A 26621-nucleotide genomic window follows, 5' to 3' on the forward strand; every position below is an offset into this window, starting at 1 on the left:
GGGTGAGGTGGGTTCTGGGAGTGAGGCCAAGTAGCCTGACTAGCTTGTTTTGGGAAGGCTGGAGCCTTGATTTAAGGGTCTTTGAGGTGCAAAAAGGTCACTTGATGTGGGCCAGAACCAGTTGCGGACCCGCGCTCACACGCATTCACTCATACAGCATTGTTTTTCAGTCAGAGAGAGAGAGAGAGAGAGAGAGAGAGAGAGAAGAACAATTCAATTTGAAGTGAAGACATTACCTGTCTAAGCAAACATTTACATCTGCAAATGATCTGCAGTTGTAGTTACTACACAACATGTTTTAAGAGTCATTTTGGATTAAAACATAAATAAAAGGTTTTCTCAACCCCTGAACAGTTAGTCTTGCCACCATGACTGTCTCTGTATCAAACAGAGTCACACATAAGTTGCTCAATTCCGACAGCCGGTCAGCAAGTGGATTCATTATATTAATTTAAGTATATAGGCAATATATAAAAATATGGACTTACGAGCAATGTATACCAAAGTTAACAAAAGTAGAGAGAATCATACAAGAACATTAGCTTTCCCTGTTACCAATAAAAACCTACAGATTAATTCAGTGTGGCTAAAGCAGTGACCACTGACTCGTGATCACATCTGTACAGGAAATGGAAATGAAAACAATGAATATACACCATGAACCCCTGTTACCATACAAACTTAATACATATAGCTGGGCTATCACTATATAAACTAAGGACTCACCAAAGACAAACTGCTACAGCTGAGCACACGTAAATTAATACATAGATGTGGGTTCTCCACCAGCATGTTCCTCACTAGAAATAACCACAGTTAGTTACATTTGGATTAATCATAAACATCTCGAAAATACAAATAAACACATCAACGCTAAAGAGAGAGAGAAAGCGAACTTACACTTTAATAAATGACTGCACTACCCTCAGCGTGGACGACGCCCCAAACATATGTCTGGCCAGCACTCCGTTCTCATTGCATCCTTCTGTGGAAACCATGACACGTTGCCAATATTACTAACACATTATGATACAAACATTACCCCAATACACAGTGCAAATAACCGGAACCAAAGCAATACCTTTTCAGTGCGAGTTGCTAACTCCCTGCCTCCTCTCCTTTCCTCGTCGGAACGGACTGTCGTTCCTACGGGATACCGATTCAGTTTGGTTAACTAAACATACTGCATGTAAAACTTAGCGACCACAGAAGCAAGCTCTCCTTTAGGCTAAGGCTACTCACCCAAACACTTTAGAATCAAAGCCTTGCTCGCAACCCTCTCTCTCGTTGTGAGCAACATGGCTTGCTGCAGCCTTCTCATGGAAATGTTTGGTCTCGTTCTCCTCTGGTACCACTGAATTTTTAGTTCACACCGGAGACACGCCCACACTACTCGTCACTACCCCACCCGGCCACATATATATAACAAATATCCCACTCCACACCCCCGGCTGCCGGACTATAGGTCTCCAGTTATTAAAGTCCTTCCTTATTTACTTGATTTCAGACCGGAGTCCAGACTACAGGTGAAGATGAACTCTCCAGACTCGTAAGAACTGCAATACCCATGATGCATCACTCCCAGGTGAAGATGACCTCTCCAGACTCAACCAAGGACGTTTCTATTAAACAGGAAGCTGAAGAAGTTTCTATTAAACAGGAAGCTGAAGACGTTTCTATTAAACAGGAAGCTGAAGATGTTTCTATTAAACAGGAAGCTGAAGATGTTTCTATTAAACAGGAAGCTGGAGATGTTTCTATTAAACAGGAAGCTGAAGACGTTTCTATTAAACAGGAAGCTGAAGACGTTTCTATTAAACAGGAAGCTGAAGATGTTTCTATTAAACAGGAAGCTGAAGATGTTTCTATTAAACAGGAAGCTGAAGACGTTTCTATTAAACAGGAAGCTGAAGACATTTCTATTAAACAGGAAGCTGAAGATGTTTCTATTAAACAGGAAGTTGAAGACCACCCACACCTCAGTAAGTTTCATGCCTTTCTTTAACCCATTAAGACCTGAGACCAGATTCTACAAATGTCTTCTAAACCAGTTTTCTTAATTATTTCTTTCCCATGTCCGTATATACTAAACTCCGTCTTTTAAAGTGAACGCGTATGGTGGCACTGGGAACTGGGGTTTATGCTAACAGCTACCTGCAATTATAGAGTTAAAAGAAGATAAATGTCAAGCAGCTCCAACACTATCAGTTGCAGCCAATTTGATGATTTTATGCTGTGGGTAACTTATTGTGAAGTTGCTATGACAACCTGGGCATAGGTGGGTTCAGCCAATCTTGGTTTATTTTGCAACACCAGTTTATTGTTTAAGTCACAGTTAAGTACCCGGTTTCTGTTATGATATCCTGCAATCAAAATAAAACCCTTCAAATGCACACATCAATATCTGATTTACTGTCAACACCACCACGCGTTGGAAAGAGCTTCATTCACACCATATCCCTCACTGGCATCTTTTTGTTATTCGGTTGCCTTTACACTATCTGTATTTGGCCGCCGACCACATCTGAAAACATTTTGTTCCAGGGAGCCCCCAGAAGCAAAGATTTCAGTTAAAAAAATAACGGTTAAAAGCTAAGGTGACACAGATGTGTTCCCGGTCTTAATGGGTTCATATGTTCTGTTCTGTAGGGCTGCCACAATGTCGCAGACCGATTCAGAGACTCACAGACCCATTTCCAGACGTACAGAGCTATGCAGTGGAAATCTTTTACATAGATTGTTAAAGCTACCATCGGTCCACATTTCAAGCTTTCATTGTCAGAAGTGCTTATGTTTCATAACGTCATGCACTGTGACTCATTTGCTTCCAAATTAGAGCTTGGGTGTGAAGTATAATTTAAATAATAAGGACCTATAACATAAAATTCAACTTTTTCAATTTATTTTGTGTTTTTGGGGCTCCCATATGTGTTTTCTATCCCCACAAATAACCAATTTTGAACAATCAGGCTTTCATATCATATGGGTGCTTTAATGGAAATTGCTCTCAGGAACAGCTAAACTGATTTGGTCCTCATCGTGATGTCATCAATGTCACCCTACTTTGTATAATTCCACCTTCTTCAGTCTTCCGTTCCAAATTTGCATTTCCACTTTGTTTATGTAGTAAATGGAGTGTTGATAATAGGTGGATATATATACCAGGCAGGTTATACAAAAAAGAGGCAGTCCAGGCAGTGTCCTTTCTTAATAATTTAGAGTTTATTACAGGACATCAATAAGCATTCCAAATCATGACTAAACAGGAAAATGTTCTCTGAGAAGCAAAGTACGGAGGAAAGTGAGGTGCTTATATACGGGGTGTCTATTCACATGCACTAAATGCATGTGACCATGTGAGTGTGTGTGTGTGTGTGTGTGTGTGTGTGTGTGTGTGTGTGTGTGTGTGTGTGTGTGTGTGTGTGTGTGTGTGTGTGTGTGTGTGTGTGTGTGTGTGTGTGTGTGTGTGTGTGACCATTACCAATACGTAACCAAGGATGTAACTAAGGAAGGTCTCAAGATAATAGAATATATTATGATGGTAGTCACCTCCATTGATAAACTTTCCAACATAGCATGGGAACCTATTTGACCCAGTGACTGGATCAACCCCTCTCAAGGCCCTGACGCTTCACCAAATCAAAAGGCCCTACATGCCACGTCTTAAGAACATAGCCTTACTTTTAAACATGACATAGGTAAACCTATATCTAAACAACAACTCATTACTATGCAATGTGAAATACATGGCATAACATAACATTGTGATGTGGATGCAATCCAGGTGTTTCTGCAGTATGTGTATTTGTGACTTGGTATAACGACATGTTGCCTAAACATCACATCAGAGCATGCCTATTTGTCTCAACAGCCTAGAGTTCTACGGGATATAGACAATCTTAAGTGTATTATGTGTATATGGGGTATCAATATACTACATATCCCCTCTAGAAGGTTAACAAGAACCTTCTTAAAAGTATATTTATAACCAAACTATACTGAAACGTATCTCTAAAACAAAACAAAAACAGCAATAACCAATCAATCTCAAAGTAACCTACCCCCAACACAATGGTATCACCTGACCCCTCTTGAGAGACAAAAGCATGACACAAATAATAAAACAAACAAATAAACATCAAACAATACTAAACACATAATACATGTGTCATTGTCAACCACACGTTCAAAAATAATAAACCATAAACAATTAACAGAATGCACATCACCAAATATTACATGCATTGAAACACCCAAAACAAAAACAAAAACCTCTAAGTTGAAATGCAAAATCTTCAAATGACAGCGGTTTGCTGCCATTCCTCCACCACGGACCAATGAACCATAGACACCCACTAACCCAGTGGCCCAGCATGGGTGAGGGCATGTGGGTGAGTGTTCTTCATGAAAAGGCCTAGAGGGACAATGGCACTCTTCCCTGGTTTTAAGTGCTAGCTGTCACTGTTCAGCTACCCCCCTACTCACATACGTATGTATGCTGTGGCATTAACATCCTGATTTGGGTCTACAGTCAGACATATGATTCCTGCAACCTCTGCGGAGGTCGCAGTTGGTCGCCCCGGTTACACTGACGCTAGAAATGGCTGAATTCTCCGCATATGTAACAAGCGCTCTGGTTCCTCTGATGGGAATTACTACCAGGTCCTTGACGTCTAGGTGGTCTAACCCCGGGCAGAGGAGAGTATGGGAGGTACCGGGGTGCAGCCTGGCTGGCACGTGACGGCTGCTGCTGACTACCTGGACTAACCCCCATCTGTCTCCCCAGTTGGGCATGAGTAGTTAGCTTTTTGCGGTACAGGTTGACATAATGCGCGACATGGTGTATATACATTGCTTTAGTCATGCTGGTAAGACCCACAACCTTCATTAACTCCTTCTGTACTGCCTCAGGCAGGCCTTTTTCAACCTTGCCTCTGAAAACCACCTGCTCAAATTTATTTAGGTCTGGATCGTTCCCTGTGACTGATCTCCATCTTTGATAGACCCGGTCTACATAAGTTCTTGGGTGTTCAGCTCGACTCATATCATCAATACAAATACTGCTGGGGTCTACATTAGTCGGGTAGAGGACCCTCAAAACACGGCAGAGGCGGCTCCTGTATGCATCAAAAAGGTCACCATTATTAACAGTTGTATCGATGTATCTCTGAAGTCCTGCCCAATTCAAAACATTGTCCATCGCATAAACGCCAACTTGCCAGACAATCAATGTCTTAAAATCACCCATCGTCAATTGAATGCCCTCCAAGAGTACATTGAACGTAGTAATCCATGAATGGGCTCCGTCGCAGAGTGGCGGCAGGTTGTTTACAATGTCTTTTATGTCTACGTATGAAAATGGACGATAGACCAGGTTGTGACCCTCAATTATCACTGCCATTTGTGTAGCAGTGATTGTGTCGTCCCTCATGTTGTACACACGTTCCCGCTCATCCATATCATAGTGCCGGGTGACAGCAAGATGTCCTGGCTGTCGCTCAAATTACCACTGGTCACTGTCGTCGTCAGAGCTCACCTCAGAATTCACTGAGTCCCCGCTGCAGTCGTCTGATCCCGTATTGATAGCACAATTTCGTTGGCCAGCGGTGTCATCAGGCCGGCTGTCCTTGCAGGCCTGGTCGGCGGTTCGTTGCCCCTGCTCCGCCTCAACTAGTACTGACTCAAGGGGTGGTGGTGCCCTGGCCATTGTCCTGGCCCTAATATCATCCTGGTTCTTACGAGCTTTTCTCAAGTTTTGACCTACGTCACTAAACAAATCTAAGACTGCTATTTCAAATTTACGCTTCACTGTTCGTGCTTTTGTTTTCTGTCCTGCTCTATACGCACGTACAAGGATCTCTATAGTTCTAATAACGTCTTCATTGAAAGTGCCAGTTTCTGGCCATGGCTGTTTAATCGCAGGCCAGCGTCTATTCCATTTCTTTGAAATCATGGAAATACCCACCATGGAGGGGTTATCCCGCTCCAGCAATCCCACTGGGGTTAGAATTGCCTTAGAAATGATCATAAACACTAAATGAGTACAAGATTAACACAAAAACAACTGCAGTGACACTATCTGTCCAAATGTTATACACCTGATGTTGAGATCTGAAATCTATTCTGTTTCTCAGACGTTGTTTTTACAACAATAAATGGGACATATGTTGTACATAACCTTGGTCATCAAACTATATTCACACTTTACTTTAAAAGTGGCACTGACCTACCAACTCACTGATGTCAAATCGACAAGCTCATTATAGGGCAGAACTGGTGGTTTTAGGGTGCTGCGGGACAATATAGCTTTAACCCTTTAAGTTCCAACCTCGGCTGATCATCCCTTGGCTGAGCCTTCCACCCACTGGAGGTGGGGACTAACCTTTGTCCCTCTTGCACAGCACTGCATTAGCTACCAGCTGATCTTTGACCACGGGGTCATGACCACGGGGTCATGAGCCCAATGGTTCCTTTGTACTATGCGTTTTAGGGAGCGCACGTTTTAGCCGTCGCGCCCACGCCCTCCCACGAAACTCACAGCACACTAAGGCCAGTACTTGTTTTCATCCACACCACAATACCCTCTTCTAAAACTACTCCTTGTGATTATTTAAGACATCAGACTCAAAAGTCAATCATTACTTATTGTGTTCATTTCTTTATTTATTGATTATTCCAAATACGGACCTCATATGAGTCCTGTATAGCTTTCCCTCTCTGTTAGCAGCACATTTATCAGTGCATTGAATTACTGTCACTCTGTATATTAGTTCCTCATCTCTGTCTTTCCGGGTGTAGTTTGGCTCCCATGAAAGTGTCCATGAAAGTGTCATGGTGCAGCACAGTCACATGACCACTTATCTTCCTTCTCAAAGCATCCTTGCACCTTCCTTGCACCACCAGCAGCTAAAACTGCTTTCAAAGTCCAGAAAGAAATGACAAGGACTGGTTATATCAGAGTGGTGATTGAGGCTCAAACCATTAGAAATAAGTTTGAGGGACATAGACAATATGATATTAAATATTAAAAACAGTTTTAAAATGCACGTTATCTCTGCTTTAAATTGTTTCAGAATTTCATGATTCAAATGAAATATTTGCTGTAACATCATTATTCATTTTGGTGTTAAAGTAACTAAATATATGACTTCAAGTAACTTTTTTAGTATTTTGCTAAAATCTTGCTAAAACTTTCAGAACTGTAGTAACCTGTAGTTAATAACGGTTTAGTCAATCTTATCTTGGTAGGTAATAGCTCATTTTGTACATGGAACATATAAGAAAAATAGATTTACATTTTAGGAATCCAGTGTTGACCATCATGTTATGTTTCTGCTCCTAGACATCCTGCACATGGTTGTGTGTAAAGCGGAGGTTTCTTCTAAACAGGAGAGGAGCCCCAGTCTGCTCCAGGAGGAACCAGAGCCTCCACACATTAAAGAAGAACAGGAGGAACTTAAAGAGGAACTACTTCAAAGACCAGAGGAACCTGTTGGGTCAACGTTGACATTACTAGCAGTGAAAGGTGACGATGAAAATGATGATGATGAAGAAGAAGAAGACATATCTTCCCACTGCTCTGAAGTTGAAGTTGAACTTGAATCTGACACTGAAGTCACTGAATACAGTGATGATTGGGAGGAGACAAGTGAAGACGATGATGACGAATGGCGTGACAAGAGTTTCAGTTACTGGGGTTCCCTGAAGAAGCACCAGCGTGTCCACATGGGAGAAAAACCTTTCCAATGTAAACATTGTAACAAGAGCTTTACCAAATCATCCACTCTGAAAACACACCTTCGTGTCCACAATGGAGAAAAACCTTATCAATGTAAACATTGTGACAAGCGTTATAGTCACTCAGGTCACCTGAAGACACACCAGCATGTCCACACTGGTGAAAAACCATTCCAATGTAAAGATTGTAACAAGAGTTTCAGTGCGTTGGTTGACCTGAAGACACACCTTTGTGTCCACACTGGAGAAAAACTTTTCCAATCTAAACATTGTGACAAGAGTTTCAGAGGGTCAGGTTCCCTGAAGACACACCTTCGTGTCCACACTGGAGAAAAACCTTTCCAATGTAAACATTGTGACAAGAGTTTCAGAGAGTCAGGTTCCCTGAAGACACACCTTTGTGTCCACACTGGAGAAAAACCTTTCCAATGTAAACATTGTGACAAGAGTTTTAGTTACTCAGGTCACCTGAAGACACACCAGTATATCCACACTGGAGAAAAACCTTATCAATGTAAACATTGTGACAAGAGTTTCAGACAGTCAGGTCTACTGAAGACACACCAGAGTATCCACACAGGAGAAAAACCATTCCAATGTAAACATTGTGACAAGAGCTTTACCGTATCATCTTCTCTGAAAACACACCAGCATATCCACACAGATGAAAAACCTTTCCAATGTAAACATTGTGACAAGAGTTGTACCTCATCACATTCTCTGAAAACACACCTTCGTGTCCACACTGGAGAAAAACCATTCCAATGTAAACATTGTGACAAGAGTTTTGCAGTATCAGATTCCCTGAAAAAACACCAGCGTGTCCATACAGGAGAAAAACCTTTCCAATGTAAACATTGTGACAAGAGCTTCAGTAAGTCAGATAACCTGAAGAGACACCAGTATATCCACACTGGAGAAAAACCATTCCAATGTAAACATTGTAACAAGAGTTTCATTCGGTTAGGTCAACTGAAAACACACCAGCGTATCCATACTGGAGAAAAACCTTTCCAATGTAAACATTGTGACAAGAGTTGTACCTCATCATCTTCTCTGAAAACACACCTTCGTGTCCACAAAGGAGAAAAACCTTTCCAATGTAAACATTGTAACAAGAGTTTCAGACAGTCAGCTACCCTGAAGACACACCAGAGTATCCACACAGGAGAAAAACCTTTCCAATAGGGGTGTAACGATACATTTAAACAGCGATAAGATACGTTTCACAATACACTGTTGACGATATGATATTGGTTCATTATGACGTTCAATTAAATGATTTGAAATCGATACAGTAACTATTTAACAAATATATTAAATATGTGTGAAACGTGTGGACAGTGGAGGTTTTTTAAGGGAAATATTGTTTTTTCTGGATATAAATAAGTCTGGCAAATAGATGGACATTGTATTTGTTGTTTTGTTTTTGTAACAGCTTCCATTCATTGTCTTTAAATATTGTATCTGAAACTGAAGGATGATCAAATAAACTAAACTAAACTAAACTAAAAAACTAAACTAAACTAAACAAAACATATGGGCAAACCCACGCCTTGACATGAACACAGTGAATACACACTTATCGATCGACCAATTGTAGCTACTAGCCCTTACCCGTTGTGAAATACTTGCCGCCTTGTGGCCGCGGGGGGTACTGCGCTCTGTGGCCGCAGGGGGTACTGCGCCCTGGTTGCGTTTTCGCATTTTTAATTCACTAATACATTTATTTATAATTTGTTAAATTGGAAAAAGGGCTTCGTTAAGACCTCAATATTATTATGGTCAATGTCTGTGTTAAAAGTGGGAGCGATTGGTGCAGGCGATGAGGAGATACGGCGGTGTTTCTGACATTCAGACAAGATATGGAATGGAAAAGTGGAATGGAAAATATATACGTCTGTGTACGTATATATACGGACCTGGGATATAGCATCCCCTAGCGTCGGTGTACGTATATATACACGGACCTGGGATATAGCGTCCCCTAGCGCCGGTGTACGTATATATACGGACCTGGGATATAGCGTACCCTAGCGTCGGTGTACGTATATATACGGACCTGGGATATAGCGTCCCTTAGCGCCGGTGTACGTATATATACGGACCTGGGATATAGCGTCCCCTAGCGTTGGTGTACGTATATATACGGACCTGGGATATAGCGTCCCCTAGCGTTGGTGTACGTATATATACGGACCTGGGATATAGCGTCCCCTAGCGTTGGGGTACGTATATATACGAACATGGGAAAGAAATAATTAACTAATAATTAACTAAATAATAAACAGGTGATCACCCCCCTCCTAACGTGTTCCCCACTCTGTACATATAGTTTTTTTGTACATAATTAGTGATTTATTTCCTGTAATGATATATTTTGTTGTTGTTATTGATGATATTGAATTGTTGTTGAGGGGCACCCCCCTATGGCCAGCTGTGTCTGTGTGTACACAAACACGATGATTTGATTGGCTGATCATCATCCTATAGCGATGATTTGATTGGCTGGTTGACATATTGAGGATAAAAAGTGATTGGCTTGAATGACATTTGTGATGATTTGATTGGCTGAGCATGGAATGTGATGTATGATGATAAGAGCACCCCTCACTTCACACAAGTGTGATTTTTGTTATTCTTCATGTCATGTCTATGAATTGATTGCATTGGGCCTGAAAGGAAACAAGACCATAAGGACTTATTTTTTGTGTTCTCCCTTTTGGAATCCGTGTTTGACTGAACTCTGTTGCTGTTATGTCCAATCAATATAACATAGAAATGACTAAATTGTTACTAATATGTTTTAAATGTTTTTTTTCCTCTCTCCAATGCATTGGTTCGATTAAAGCAGCTATAAGCAATAATGTCAAAATTTGAATGACCTTTTTTTCTTTCTTTTTTTTTATTCAGACAGCCAGCAATGGGTAGAACACTCCCAAAAAAGATTTATTCTCTGTGACACATCTAGGGGCCGCAATCTGCATTCAGAGATTTTTCCTAGAAGCTTTGTCATTGGTCGATTTGCCTGTCTGCTTCTTGATTGGTTAATCATTTTGACCGTTTTTTTTCTCGACCAATGACAAAGCTTCTAGGAACATCTTTGAATGCAGATTGCGGCCCCTAGATGTGTCACAGAGACTACATTTTGTTTGGGAGCGTTCTACACATTGCTGGCTGTCTGAAAAAAAAAAAAAAAAGTCATTAAGATTTCGACATATTGCTTATAGCAGCTTTAATACATTTGTATGTGTATTCATTAAGATAAATACTTGTCTGATTGGTTTGACCTGTTAAATGTATTACATCATACTTTACCTGCGGAAATGAATATATCTGAAAATAATATTTGCAGTAGCCAATAAAGTTTTACCCCCACCCTCCCCAATTTAGTCTGCATGCCAATGAAGTCCTCCCCACACACATCTATGTGTAGTCACTGCTGTTGTATCCTACTGAGCGGAGCCCACGCCGCACCTCACCTAAAATGAGTTTGATTGCCTCTTTCTGTGGAATGTTCATTAGGGAAGTTCGAAACTTTGGCCATTTAAATATAATCGGAAACCACTTGTACTTTTAGTTGTAGTAAGTTTGTTAAGTACTCAACAACTATAGCACCCCCCCCCCCTCTCCCCGCATTAGGGGAGTTAGAAACAGCCTCATACATGACTGTATTTACTCCCCTCATTAGGGGAGAAACAATCTGTAGGAAGATTGATCATCCAATTACATCATATTTTATATAGTTCTGTGTTGAAATAGAGTAGAATTGAAATATTCAGTAAACTATAAAGAAATATTACTCTATTCTACTGTTCAGTATAGCAGGATTCCGATTTGGCACTTTAAAGGACCTCGATTGTACACAAGGTAAACCAGCATATCTGGTCACATCCTTTCACATGGCTCTTAACGTCAATGGCAATTAATATACTTTCCAGATCCTTTATTAAGGACATGTCACACAAGGGTTCCTGCAATCATTTTTGAGTGGTGCAAACCACTCCAACAACCAGCTTTGTCTGTATGTATGTGTGTACCTGTACGTGGGGTCATGAGCACGATTACTATGGTTAGTGTGTGACGTCACTGACATAGCTGATCGATCAGACTATATAAGACCTTGCACCACTCAGTTCACACGGTGTGATTTTTTTAATACATGTCTTGGCCCAGATTAGAAAACTGAATAAATTAAATAAACATTACTGGGCATTACTCGGGAGTCAGAAAAGAATTATCTTCGCTACATTTTGTCTATTGTCTACACACACACACACATAAACCCCTATCAAACAACATTTGCTCAATACCGACAGCCGGTCACCAAGTGGATTCATGAATGCATGTATAGACAATATTCTAGGCAAATAATAATAATTAAAAAAATATATATATCAAATGTCCCACTTAACAAAGAAACATTATAATAAGGCTACATCTTATCCACCATCTTTTCAAAAGTGTTGACGAATCGTTTCGTCTCTCCCATCAGCTCCTCGTGCCTTTTCTCCTCCTTCTCTGCCTCCTGGATCAGGACCTCCAGGACACATTCATACACCGATTGCGGCGGAAGCCATGCAAGGTACCAACCAGCACATTGGGAGCAATTTGGGGTTCAGTGTCTTGCCCAAGGACACTTCGACATGTAGACAGGAGGAGCCGGGATTCGAACCGCCGACCCATGGATCATTGGACGACCTGCTCTACCTCCTGAGCCACAGTCATCCACAGGCATCCCCTCCATTTGTTTAATGATGAAGCTGTTAGGAAATATGCCAGGGGTTAGTTGAAACGTTCTGCACTGGAAATGGAATCCATTAGAATGATATGGCAATGGAACATTAACAGTCTAACGTGAGCTACATAAATCCTTTATTTCGGCGATAAGTCCATTGAACTCCGTTCTCACTCTCACACAGACACACACTGAACCACGGTGCGTGCCGCTGCACTGGCCATTAAAGTGGCCTTTTTTTTGTTATTGTGTATTTGCTATGATGCATTAGGAATATTATTTTTCCATTTTCATTTACACGTTTTAAATCAACACATTTGGAACAACATATTGTAGGTTTGTGCAGGTGAGATTTAGAAAACCCAGTGGGGTTTATAAGGTTAATCTCACTGCATTTAACTACAAACATACAAATAAATCATACAAATCTAACAAAGTAACAAAGTGGCATCATAAATAATACAACAATGAATACACAGACAGTAGTAAGTAAGTAAGTAAGTAAGTAATTGGTAGAAAAAAATAAGTGTAGGCCTATGTGTGATGTGTGTGGGTGTAAGAGTTGAAGACATTTTTAACTGTTATATTTGATCCATCAAATGGTTTCTATATTATAAGTTTATATTTAAAATGATTCAGTGAAGTTAGACTTTGATGAGATCACAGTATAGCTGTTCCACTGTATTACACAGTACCATGGCTCCCCCTAGCGGCCGTCTATGGTATGTGCACCGTGCACGCTTTCAGCAGCAGCAGTGCTAGACTGCGCATGTTCACAACCCTATGAGCGTTGGTGTGAGTGTTTGTTGACACTTTAATTAATATACAAAGAAAACTAAAAGGTTTCGTTCGAAAACAGCGTCGTCGTTAAGCAGCTCAACCCTGAAACACAGCAGGTAAGATTAACTGATTCACCCAATTGTTTTTACTACGTTACGTTTATAGTTTATTATTGACTCCTTTTTTTTTTCCAACATGGAAACAATAAAATTCACGAGTCGTATTTCTCTCATATCTGCTTGTTTGTAATACACGTAGGCCTAGCCTAAACAAGCAGTAGTTAATACTAGCAGCAGTAATAATATTGTAACTTGTAAGTGTATCCTAAACAAGCAGTAGTTAATACTAGCAGCAGTAATACTATTGTAACTTGTAAGTGTATCCTAAACAAGCAGTAGTTAATACTAGCAGCAGTAATAATATTGTAACTTGTAAGTGTATCCTAAACAAGCAGTAGTTAATACTAGCAGCAGTAATAATATTGTAACTTGTAAGTGTATCCTAAACAAGCAGTAGTTAATACTAGCAGCAGTAATAATATTGTAACTTGTAAGTGTATCCTAAACAAGCAGTAGTTAATACTAGCAGCAGTAATAATATTGTAACTTGTAAGTGTATCCTAAACAAGCAGTAGTTAATACTAGCAGCAGTAATGATAATTTAACTCGCTCCTCCAAAGGGAGCTATAGCTCTCTTGGCTACGTGGCCTAATGTTGCCTGCCTGCTCTGCTGAGTTGGAGATCAGGGTTCGATTCCAGCTCAGGGTGCACTGCTATAGCAGATATAATTAGAATATATACATTAACGTTACATCAGTGTGTTGTACCTTTGTAGTGGATAGTAGTCGACCCTGACCCCTCCCATGTACTATACCCTGATGGCTAATGTCATCAGGTACAGTAAGAGGTACGATCGAGGTCCATGCGTGCAAGTATAATAGGTACAAGCATTCCGTTGTCCCTCTGTCAATCACACTCCTTAACAGAGTCCTTGCAGAGGGCCATGGTGATGTTCTTCCCCTCTTTTGCACTAGGTATGGTGGTGTGTGGTATTTTAATGTTGTACGGGTCACTGTGCCTTTGTTGTCTTGTATTGTGTATTGTATTGTATTGTATTGTATTGTATCTGTATCTGTATGCCCTTACGGTCCAAGACAAATGTCTCCCTCGGGAGACAAAATAAAGAAACCTTGACCTTGAGAGAGAGAGAGAGAGAGAGAGACTGGAGAACAGTCCAAATGCACATTTTTGGCAGCAGGTATATCTGGCTGAACAGGGTCTTTAAGTTGCTGTTCTGTTTGTTTATTTGTTTTATTTGATTATTATTTTAATTGTTACTGTATTGCTTGTTGACAAATGTTGATATTTGATTTGTTGTATGTATGCTTTGGCAATGTAGAACATATTTAGAGAGAGAGAGACAGGGGGGGGGGGGTAGATTGATTGATTGCACATTTTATTTGATTCACAGTATGTAGAATGGGTACATTTCAAACGAATGCACAGGTCAATAATACAAAAACTGCTTATTTGAGGACGAAACCATGAAAAGCACTAAGACTCATTTACATCAGGGTCCTCCATTTTCAATTCATCAGAACATTTAAAGACGTATAGAACAAGGGGGAAAAAAGGAAATCATCATACAGTTAAATATAGTAAAAAAGGGAAAAACATGAATTAAAATAGGGGGGTGACTTTGACTTTGTTATGGAGGCCAGTTTCGAATCGCAACCACCTGTAGGTGCTTTTTGAAGGAGTCTAGGGATTCACATTTCTTAATGGCTGTTGGTAGGGCATTCCACATTTTAATGGCATAGGAGCTAAATTAATTTAATCGCTTGTTTGAGCCGAATCTGGATTGCATGTGGTTTGTTGAACTCCCTCTGGTGTTGAGATTGTGGACTTCATTTACATGTACATTCAAGGAATTATTTAGACAGGTACATGGTAGTGAATCTTGTAGACCAGGATCATTGCAAGATGCTGTACTCTGTCGTCATCCTGAGCCATACGTCGGTGCTCGTAGCCTCGTAAAGGCAGTGACGTCCCTTAAAAGCGAGAGGTTTTAAGGGAGGTTCTCTGTCTGCCGTCTCCCCTCTGCTCTGTTAACATTATGGGTAACTCATTCAAGTGGTAAATTAAATGTGAAATACATCCTCTATTGAGAAAACAACAATATGTTGACAAAGACACTTCATACATTTGGAAACATATTTTTATTCAAATCAATATAGTCTTCAGTTAATTTCACATTATTTTAAAAGTAGGCTAACTACAGTTGAATTTCAATGGACTTCTATGGGCTGGCCTGCAGTACACCGTTCTAACGGACCAGAAGTGGGGACGCTGTCTCATTTGGGGGCGTGAAATTTGTAGTCCCCGTGTGTCTCTATTTCACCTAATTTCTCCCTTCATTTAAAGTTCTCCGTCCTGGGGACGGATTTCCGTCTTGAGGACTTCATATTGGCCATTTATGAGATCAGTGTGAATCTGCAAAAACATTTAATAAGAGGGGTGGGGGGTGTATGAAGCCATGGCCACGGTGTGAATGACATTAATAAGAGGGGTGGGGGTGTATGAAGCCATGGCCACGGTGTGAATGACATTAATAAGAGGGGTGGGGGTGTATGAAGCCATGGCCAATGTGTGAATGACATTAATAAGAGGGGTGGGGGTGTATGAAGCCATGGCCAATGTGTGAATGACATTAATAAGAGGGGTGGGGGTGTATGAAGCCATGGCCACGGTGTGAATGACATTAAGAGGGGTGGGGGTGTATGAAGCCTTGGCCACGGTGTGAATGACATTAAGAGGGGTGGGGGGTGTATGAAGCCTTGGCCACGGTGTGAATGACATTAAGTCATCAAAACGCAGCATATACTTGCTACTAGTCAAGAGATCTCTCCAAAGTCCAAACTACCAAGCTTCCATTCACACTCAAATAATATATCCATCAGCTGCTCAGAATGCACCACGCGCTGCTGAATGTAACCCGCCGGTGTTGTGACTTGTGCGCACTGCTGCGCAGACAGTAAATAGCAGATCTGCAAGCTCTCGGTGTGTCACGAATGCTACGCGCTGTGAGCTTGGATATCTGCTATTTGCTGCACGCAACACCGTGCGCAATTATAAGTCTGTTGTGCTCGATTCGATGTCCCCCTGCTATTCTGACTTAACACAAAGCGTGCTAACGACTCCTGCAAACTGATTACCCTGTACACTACGATGATAGCATTGGACGACCAACCTTTTCCTAGACCGACAGTAAATGTTCTCTCATCACACAGCATACCTCAAAAGAAAGCTTAACTTGTCCACTCCAATTTCTTTTTTTTTCACCATCTTCCATTCTGGAGATATGTACCTTTATGTAACACCTGCTTTTGTAGTAACGTACTCTTCTTGAACAGAAAGCCTAATTAGGAGCGGTTTTATGTCAGACGCTGTGTATCGTTCCAACTCGGCTAGCTGAGTTCGCCGAGGGACGGTGGTGTTTTTTCCTCCGAGGTGGAAAGACTGTTGTGACACGGTTAGTGTTGCTGCCCGCCTGCCCACCTCCCGTAACAACAGTGCATTTGCATTGTTCCATCTGACCGGCGTTGATCATCATGATAAAGAAATAACCGCTCACGAGGGACGATACAATCCGTGATAGTTTTTTTGTTTGAGTATGAAGAAAAAAGGAGACAGAAATCTGACCGACAGTCACACTACACACAAGACCCCTCCCCTCCCTCCGCTGAAACAAATAGGAGGGAGCCCTCTCCTCCCTGAAACAAAGAGAGAGAAATAAGATGAGAGGTGCACCAAGCCGATCGGCTTGTTATGCAGCGATTCTGTTGACCTGAGTTGCATGGGAGTCTCCGAGCCACCATTACGTGACAATACGCCAACCTCCTCCCGTCCTGTTTTCAGGAAGGGAGGGGGAGAGGCATTTTTTTCTTTGTTTTTGGGATTACGTAGGCTTTGTAGCATAGATCAGAGTTGCTTTATATATTGTCCGGGCGGGTAGAAAGGTGAATGAAAGTAATCAATACAAAAATGCTGTAAACGTAGAAATCCGTGTCCCGCACCGGACCGTTGGGATTCGAACCACGTAGAAATCCCTTTCTCGCACGGGGTGTGTTAAAAGTAGCACAGATTTAATTTACCACTGAAGTTGGAAGTTTCTCCATCATGGCAGCGTCCAAAAGATGAAATTACAGGAATAATGGAAGTCACTGGAGTTCTAAATCGAAAGTTGATTACACCACGCAACAGGTAGGAATAGCTTTAGGATATGGAATTATTTTATTGACAGGGAAGGCAGCCGTATACGTACAATAAAAGTGCTTACGTTCGGTTCTCTTGCATTCAATTAGACAGCGCTGCGGAACACTTGCTAAGTTGCTATATGTTTGTCAATTAGAGATTTGAGAGGATTTATTTGACTCTCACAATTAAAGTTACCCAAGCAGGCGTGCCAATGCAAACACTTGACTTCGGGGCAGTGTTTCTCTATTATCTCATATTTTCTTGACTGTGCTGTCAAAGGCATGCAGTCGCGTCCGGGGGGGGGGGGGGGGGGGGGGGGGGGGGGTGGTCTGAAAATCGTCTTGGTTTTTTTTCTTGCTTTAACCCCTGCATATTGTGATTTTGGAAATAATAGTGGCCGTCTGGAGTGAGTGTGGAAATATAGTGGCCCTCTGGGTGAGTGTGGAAATATAGTGGCCCTCTGGGGTGAGTGTGGAAATACAGTGGCCCTCTGGGGTGATTTTGGAAATAATAGTGGCCGTCTGGAGTGAGTGTGGAAATATAGTGGCCCTCTGGGGTGAGTGTGGAAACACAGTGGCCCTCTGGAGTGAGTGTGTATTATGTAAACACAGTGGCCCTCTGGAGTGAGCGTGGAAATATAGTGGCCCTCTGTAGTGAGTGTGGAACTATACTACCTACCTAAGCCATTCCAGCGGCAGGCTATGCAAATGGGCAGGGGTGAGGTGGGAGTGAGGCCAAGTAGCCTGACTAGCTTGTTTTTTTGTTTTGTTCTCTCTCTCTCTATCTATTTATATATATATAGAGAGAAAAAAAAACATTTGAAAGTAGAACAATTCAATTTGAAGTGAATACATCACCTGTCTAAGCAAACATTTACATCTGCAAATGATCTGCAGTTGTAGTTACTACACAACATGTTTTAAGCAGGCCTACTTTCATACTAGAGTCTATGTGAAGAGTCATTTTGGATTAAAACATAAATAAAAGGTTTTCTCAACCCCCTGAACAGTTAGTCTTGCCACCATGACTGTCTCTGTATCAAAAAGAGTCACAAATAAGTTTCTCAATTCCGACAGCCGGTCAGCAAGTGGATTCATTATATTAATTTAAGTATATAGGCAATATTTTAGGCCAATACAAAAAAACTATAGGTCTCCAGTTATTAAAGTCCTTCCTTATTCACTTGATTTCAGACCAGAGTCCAGACTACAGGTGAAGATGAACTCTCCAGACTCAACCAAACAGGAAGCTGAAGAAGTTTCTATTAAACAGGAAGCTGAAGATGTTTCTAATAAACAGGAAGCTGAAGACGTTTCTATTAAACAGGAAGCTGAAGATGTTTCTATTAAACAGGAAGCTGAAGACGTTTCTATTAAACAGGAAGCTGAAGATGTTTCTATTAAACAGGAAGCTGAAGATGTTTCTATTAAACAGGAAGCTGAAGATGTTTCTATTAAACAGGAAGCTGAAGATGTGTCTATTAAACAGGAAGCTGAAGATGTTTCTATTAAACAGGAAGCTGAAGACCACCCACACCTCAGTAAGTTTCATGCCTTTCTTTAACCCATTAAGACCTGAGACCAGATTCTACAAAATGTCTTCTAAACCATCACAGTTTTCTTAATTCTTTCTTTCCCATGTCCGTATATACTAAACTCCGTCTTTTAAAGTGAACGCGTATGGTGGCACTGGGAACTGGGGTTTATGCTAACAGCTAGCCGCAATTATAGAGTTAAAAGAAGGGAAATGTCAAGCAGCTTCAAAACTATCTGTATTTGGCCGCCGACCACATCTGAAAACATTTTATTCCAGGGAGCACCAGAAGCAAAGATTTCAGTTAAAAAAATAACGGTTAAAAGCTAAGGTGACACAGATGCGTTCCCGGTCTTAATGGGTTAATATTTTCTGTTTTGTAGGGCAGGAGCCTATCTCCTGTTTCTGTAACGTGAGGCAGCTTGATGTACAAGTACACCCCCTGGATATGACGCTAGTATGTCGCAGGGATGCTGAGTGTCAAGCAGGGAGGCACTGGGTCCCATTTTTAGAGTCTTTGGTATGACCCGGCCGGGGATCGAACCCCGACCTCCCAGTCTCAGGGCGGACACCCCAACCACAAGGCCACTGAGCTGGTCTTAATACTGCGTGTTGTGTGGTTGAGTATTTAAGTACAGAGTAGTATAGTGTATAGAGTATAGAGTATAGAGTGTTTAAGTGGTTAGCATCTTTCAAACAAGTATTTGCAAACTTAGCGTCTGCACTTTCTTAGGGGCAGTTCACACCTAAGACAGCTGTCTCCTCTGTGTCTCAGCTGTTTCTTAGGTGTGAACGGCCCCTTAATCTTTACAAAACTGAAACATTACCATTATGTGCAACGCAATTTCTATCAAGTGTGGAAAAATACTTGCTTGGCCGACTGGCAGCGTGAACAAGACATTTGGCGCTGATCGCTCCAGTAGTTTGTGAGATTTGATCACCACAGTAGTTTGTGAGATTTGATCGCTACAGTAGTTTGTGAGATTTGGTCACTACAGTAGTTTGTGAGATTTGGTCACTACAGAGGCAGACTCAAAGACACCTTTACATATGCACAGACACACAGGCAGACAGACTCACAGACCCATTTACAGATGCACAAACACACAGATTCACAGACTCACAGACACCTTTACAGATGCACAGGCAGACACATAGGCAGAAAAATTCACAGACTCACAGACCCATTTACAGACGTACAGAGCTATGCAGTGGAAATCTTTTACATAGATTGTTAAGCTACCATCGGTCCACATTTCAGGCTTTCATTGTCAGAAGTGCTTATGTTTCATAATGTCATGCAATGTGACTAATTTGCTTCCAAATTAGAGCTTGGGTGTGAAGTATAATTTAAATAATAAGGACCTATAACATAAAATTCAACTTTTTCAATTTATTTTGTGTTTTTGGGGCTCCCATATGTGTTTTCTATCCCCACAAATAACCAATTTTGAACAATCAGGCTTTCATATCATATGGGTGCTTTAATGGAAATTGCTCTCAGGAACAGCTAAACTGATTTTGTCCTCATCGTGATGTCATCAATGTCACCCTACTTTGTATAATTCCACCTCTTCAGTCTTCCGTTCCAAATTTGCATTTCCACTTTGTTTACAATGTCCACCATTGTTGATTTTCCAAGCTGGCATGGAATGGAAACAAGCCTGCTTTTATCTAGCATCAGTATTATAATGACTCAAATATTAAATAATCTGCATATCAGCACCCCCACCACCTCAAGGAAGCTCTGAGAAGGAAGAGAAGTGGTCACGTGACTGGGCGCCATGACACTTTCATGGGAGCCAAACTCACACCGGAAGTGCAATGAATACATGGCAGTGAATGGAGCTTAACAAACATTATTTATGAACCATTGAGACCTTTGTCATATAATCGGTCCAGGAATATAAATGAAGACATATCATTTAACCACTTACTTTAATCACATACTTTTCGATGCACAGAGTGCACAGTATATAATTTCATCTGAGGATCTAAACAGCAGCACGTATCGTTTCTGGCTACGAAGTATCGCGAGATTTGGCTGCCAGACAGGAAGCGGTGGGAAGTCTTGCGATACTTGGTACGTTCAGAAAGGTACTTTGTGCTCTTTAGATACCATACCTCTATAAAAATACACAGTGTACACATCGAAAAGCAACACAGCAGACAATAATGTGTTACATGTCTTCTGTTATTTTCCAGAAGTGATTAATTTACAAAATGTCTGTCATTCATAAATAATGTTTGTGCATGAGCTGGTCACTGAGCTCTCATTGACTCCAGTGCATTCTGCAACTTCCGGGTGTAGTTTGGCTCCCATGAAAGTGTCATGGTGCAGCACAGTCACGTGACCACTTATCTTCCTTCTCAAAGCTTCCTTGCACCACCTCAGGACATTGTGGTATTGCAGCTAAAACTGCTTTCAAAGTCCAGAAAGAAATGACAAGGACTGGTTATACCAGAGTGGTGATTGAGGCTCAAACCATTAGAAATAAGTTTGAGGGACATAGACAATATGATATTAAATATTAATAACAGTTTTAAAATGCATGTTATCTCTGCTTTAAATTGTTTCAGCATTTCATGATTCAAATGAAATATTTGCTGTAACATCATTATTCATTTTGGTGTTCAAGTAACTAAATATATGACTTCAAGTAACTTTTTTAGTATTTTGCTAAAATCTTCCTAAAGCTTTCATAACTGTAGTAACCTGTAGTTAAGAACGGTTTAGACAATCTTATCTTGGTAGGTAATAGCTCATTTTGTACATGGAACATGGAAGAAAAATAGATTTACATTTTAGGAATCCAGTGTTGACCATCATGTTATGTTTCTGCTCCTAGACATCCTGCACATGGTTGTGTGTAAAGAGGAGGTTTCTTCTAAACAGGAGCGGAGCCCCAGTCTGCTCCAGGAGGAACCAGAGCCTCCATACATTAAAGAGGAACAGGAGGAACTTAAAGAGGAACTACTTCAAAGACCAGAGGAACCTTTTGGGTCAACGTTGACATTACTAGCTGTGAAAGGTGACGATGAAAATGATGATGATGAAGAAGAAGAAGACATATCTTCCCACTGCTCTGAAGTTGAAGGTGAACTTGAATCTGACACTGAAGTCACTGAAGACAGTGATGATTGGGAGGAGACAAGTGAAGACGATGATGACGAATGGCGTGACAAGAGTTTCAGTTACTCGGGTTCCCTGAAGAAGCACCAGCGTGTCTACATGGGAGAAAAACCTTTCCAATGTAAACATTGTAACAAGAGTTTTACAGTATCAGATGCCCTGAAAAAACACCAGCGTATCCACACTGGAGAAAAACCTTTCCAATGTAAACATTGTAACAGGAGTTGTACCTCATCATCTTCTCTGAAAACACACCTTCGTGTCCACACTGGAGAAAAACCTTATCAATGTAAACATTGCGACAAGCATTATAGTCACTCAGGTTCCCTGAAGACACACCTTCGTGTCCACACTGGAGAAAAACCATTCCAATGTAAACATTGTGACAAGAGTTTCACTGAGTCAGGTTCCCTGAAGACACACCTTCGTGTCCACACAGGAGAAAAACCATTCCAATGTAAACATTGTGACAAGAGTTTCAGAGAGTCAGGTTCCCTGAAGACACACCTTCGTGTCCACACTGGAGAAAAACCATACCAATGTAAATATTGTGACAAGAGTTTCAGTGAGTCAGGTTCCCTGAAGACACACCTACGTGTCCACACTGGAGAAAAACCTTATCAATGTACACATTGTGACAAGAGTTTCAGACAGTCAAGTACACTGATGTCACACCAGCGTATCCACACTGGAGAAAAACCATTCCAATGTAAACATTGTAACAAGAGTTTCAGCCGGTTAGTTAACCTGAAGACACACCTTCGTATCCACACTGGAGAAAAACCATTCCAATGTAAACATTGTAACAAGAGTTTCAGTATGTTAGTTAACCTGAAGAGACACCTACATGTCCACACTGGAGAAAAACCATTCCAATGTAAACATTGTAACAAGAGTTTCAGTTCGTTAGTTAACCTGAAGACACACCTTCGTGTCCACACTGGAGAAAAACCATTCCAATGTAAACATTGTGACAAGAGTTTCAGACAGTCAGGTACACTGAAGTCACACCAGCGTATCCACACTGGAGAAAAACCATTCCAATGTAAACATTGTAACAAGAGTTTCATTTGGTTAGATCAACTGAAGACACACCTTCGTGTCCACACAGGAGAAAAAACATTCCAATGTAAACATTGTGACAAGAGCTTTACCTTATCATCTTCTCTGAAAACACACCAGCGTATCCACACAGGAGAAAAACCATTCCAATGTAAACATTGTAACAAGAGTTTCAGTCGTTTAGTTAACCTGAAGACACACCTTCGTGTCCACACTGGAGAAAAACCTTACCAATGTAAACATTGTGACAAGAGTTTCAGACAGTTAGGTCAACTGAAGACACACCTTCGTGTCCACACAGGAGAAAAACCTTTCCAATAGGGGTGTAACGATACATTTGAACAGCAGTACGATACGTATCACGAGACATGGTTGACGATATGATATTGGTTCATTATGACGTTCAATTCAATGATTTGAAATCGATACAGTAACTATTTAACAAATATATTAAATATGTGTGAAACGTGTGGATAGTGGAGGTTTTTTAAGGGAAATTTTGTTTTTTCTGGATATAAATAAGTAACCATTGGCAAATAGATGGACATTGTATTTGAACACATATGGACAAACCCACGCCTTGACATGAACACAGTGAATACACACATTTATCGATCGACCAATTGTATGGTATATGGAATGGAAAAGTAATTAAACCCATCTTTTTCTTTTTAAGTGGTGCAACCACTTCCTTAAGTGCCCACTAGCGCGTCGGAGCGGTCTGGCTGACCGATTTTGAAATTTTGAAGTGGATTTTCTTTGCCCATGAAGTCCTGAGAAAGTTCCCCTTGCATGACTTTTTCTAAATGTTCGATTCAAACCATCTCTGTTTTTTTTTTCATCTGAAACGTTTTGGAAATATGATTTTAGACATAATTCTACTACTAAGTCTGCTCTTTTTCGGTCTGTGGGACCGCTCTTAGACTCCTCACCCTTTCTCCCCCGCAAGCAGTGAAGTTCACACCTCCCTCCCGGCTGGAGACGGGCATTGTTCAAGCTAATGTGTCATTTTTATTCCAACTACTTCCACATGTATAGGCAAACTTACATTACGAATGTACTCACAGCATAGACTAAATGTTGTTTAATAATAAAGTTTATAGCATGGTATGTTTGACCGGACCGACATTTCCTTTCCTTGGAGCGAGAATGCTTGCCGATGCGCGATTCCAAATAAAAATGACAGTGTTTGAAATCAGTCCAAAGAACCTCTAAATGTTTTGTCAGTGAAAAGATAACAGTTCTGTCCGTCCTTCTTTGTCTGTAAACTTTTCTGCACGCTACCAGTGGAACTGTGGAACTGATTTTCATGCATCACGTCTCGCAGAGAGGGAGAGAATATGTTCATGGATCCAAGTAACTGCCGGTGAGGTATGCGGAAGTGCATTTTAGATAACGCTGTAGCAGTATTTGTGGCGGCGATGCGTCACATGACTTGTTCTATCCTATGGTGTATATATAAACCGTGCTGCTATAAAAATTCTGCTACGGACCTCTCTGCTGGCACAATCAATCAAATATATATAAATTACATCGATCATAGGCAGCGGGTCTGGAAGGCTAGGCAAGGCTTCGCCTTCACAAAAAAACTTTTTCGGGAGAAATAAACAGACATTGTTTATTTTTCGGAGGGCACGCTAAACGAACAGTGTAAAAATGACATCGATGACATGAATCATTCCAACGCGATGGACCTCCCTCCCTATAATGTTTCCCCTCTATATAAAAATGACAATATATAACGCTAATGTCGTATTTCTCTGTGTGCCTGGCTCTGGCTGTTACAATAACGTGTGTTAGCCTATTTTATTGTATCAATACAAAGTCGGACAGTGTTTGCTGCGCAAGAGTAATTAATTATAGTGACGATGTGAGCGCTATATTGAATATATAGCGCTCACATCGTCACTATAATTATAGTTTGGTAAACTGAAATGAAAAAGAAAAAATAACTTGAGTTGTCCTGTCAGTTGAAACTGCTGCCTTGAATTAGTTGGAATGTAACATTTAGAAGACAATGGCAAGCCGTCAACGGGTGCAGGGAGGTGTGAGGAACATTAGACGAGTGGGGGAGATAATGGCCAATCAAATCACATGAAAAACACGGTCAGCCCGACCGTTAGCCGTCTTACTAGTAGAGATTTTAAATCAGGCATGCTAGTGTTAAAGGGACACTTCACCCTTTTTGCAAAACAATATATATCAATGACCTTTATAATATTTAGAACACTTTCCTGGCGTTATTTTTTGTGTAATCTCTGATTTTAGATATTTTAGGTTAACGCATTACGGAAGAGTGTCTCTGACGTCAGAGCCACTCTTCCGTATTGCTACCGGACTACATTGTCTCCTCACACTGCAGCTATAGACCAGCCCCACGGACACTGTTCCACCTACCTACAACCTTCGTTGACTCCACCCCCACACGCGCATTTGTTATTGTGTTTGTGTCATGTCGCCGTCGTCAGCAGAGCAGCACCAGAGTATACAGAAAAAAACAACTCAGAGGAGATGCGCTGTGTAGTGTTGCCACGGCGGAAGGTTTCAACGGCAGGCTGGCATTGCTGTTGCCAGCCAGGGTGTAGCCAGCCTAAATGCACGCATAAAGTAGGCCTACTGTATGCATGCATACCCATACCTGGTAGGTGAAAACAAGCACCCAGATTAGCATTTCAATGCCTGATCTGCATGTGTACAAGGGACAGGCAACGCGGTCCACCCCCCACCCCGTCATTCTAATGCACTAGCTTTTAGAGAACATTCTTGTGGAAGTAAAAAGAAAAAAAAACGTACTGCATTACTGTGTCCTTTTCCATTGTAAGATGCAACCAATGTTATTTGTCAAGGGTTCCCAACCGTCCCGTAAAATACGGGATCGTACCGTATTTGGCAACTAAAAGACCTGTCCCGTAATTAACCGATACGGAACGCACTTAATCCCGTATTTTGGGCTCGTGGAAAAATGACAGCGCGTTATGGTGATTCTCAGTCACTCGCTCCCATGCAGACACAGACAAGTAATAAGAAGGGGCAGCCGACTGAGCTATAGGAACAGGAAAGCAAGACACTGAAACCTGGTGTCTGGAAGGGCGCTAGGCTCAGCTCATTGGTCAGTACTCTTCATAGGCATGCAGCAGAGCCAATCACTATGCAGTATCGTATCTTAGCAACTATTTCACCACGCTCCAGTCCACAACATTGAAAAAACAAATGGATGCTGTTGACAGCCACAAATCTTATCTACCTCAGAGTCAGAAAGTTCTAGTAGTGAGATAGAACTAAAAAAGAAGAAAAACTAAGTGCAGAGCTGAGTGGGAAAAAGATTCGGTGGATCTTTATGAAACAAAAGCTTTGCAGTTTGAAAGTGGATATTCAAGCTTTC

General features: G+C 41.1%; 1 protein-coding gene across 1 annotated transcript; it reads left to right on the forward strand.

The window, feature by feature from the left end:
• Positions 1-18898: 18898 nt before the first annotated feature.
• Positions 18899-24202, forward strand: LOC306933094 (uncharacterized protein). The gene is made up of 2 exons (XM_079515103.1): positions 18899-19051; positions 21894-24202. The coding sequence occupies exon 2, from the start codon at positions 21905-21907 to the stop codon at positions 23558-23560; it is 1656 nt and encodes a 551-aa protein (XP_079371229.1). The 5' UTR covers positions 18899-19051; positions 21894-21904; the 3' UTR covers positions 23561-24202.
• Positions 24203-26621: the final 2419 nt, after the last annotated feature.

Source organism: Electrona antarctica, assembly GCF_951216825.1.
Source record: "Electrona antarctica genome assembly, chromosome: 11".
In the NCBI taxonomy this organism is placed as follows: Eukaryota; Metazoa; Chordata; class Actinopteri; order Myctophiformes; family Myctophidae; genus Electrona; species Electrona antarctica.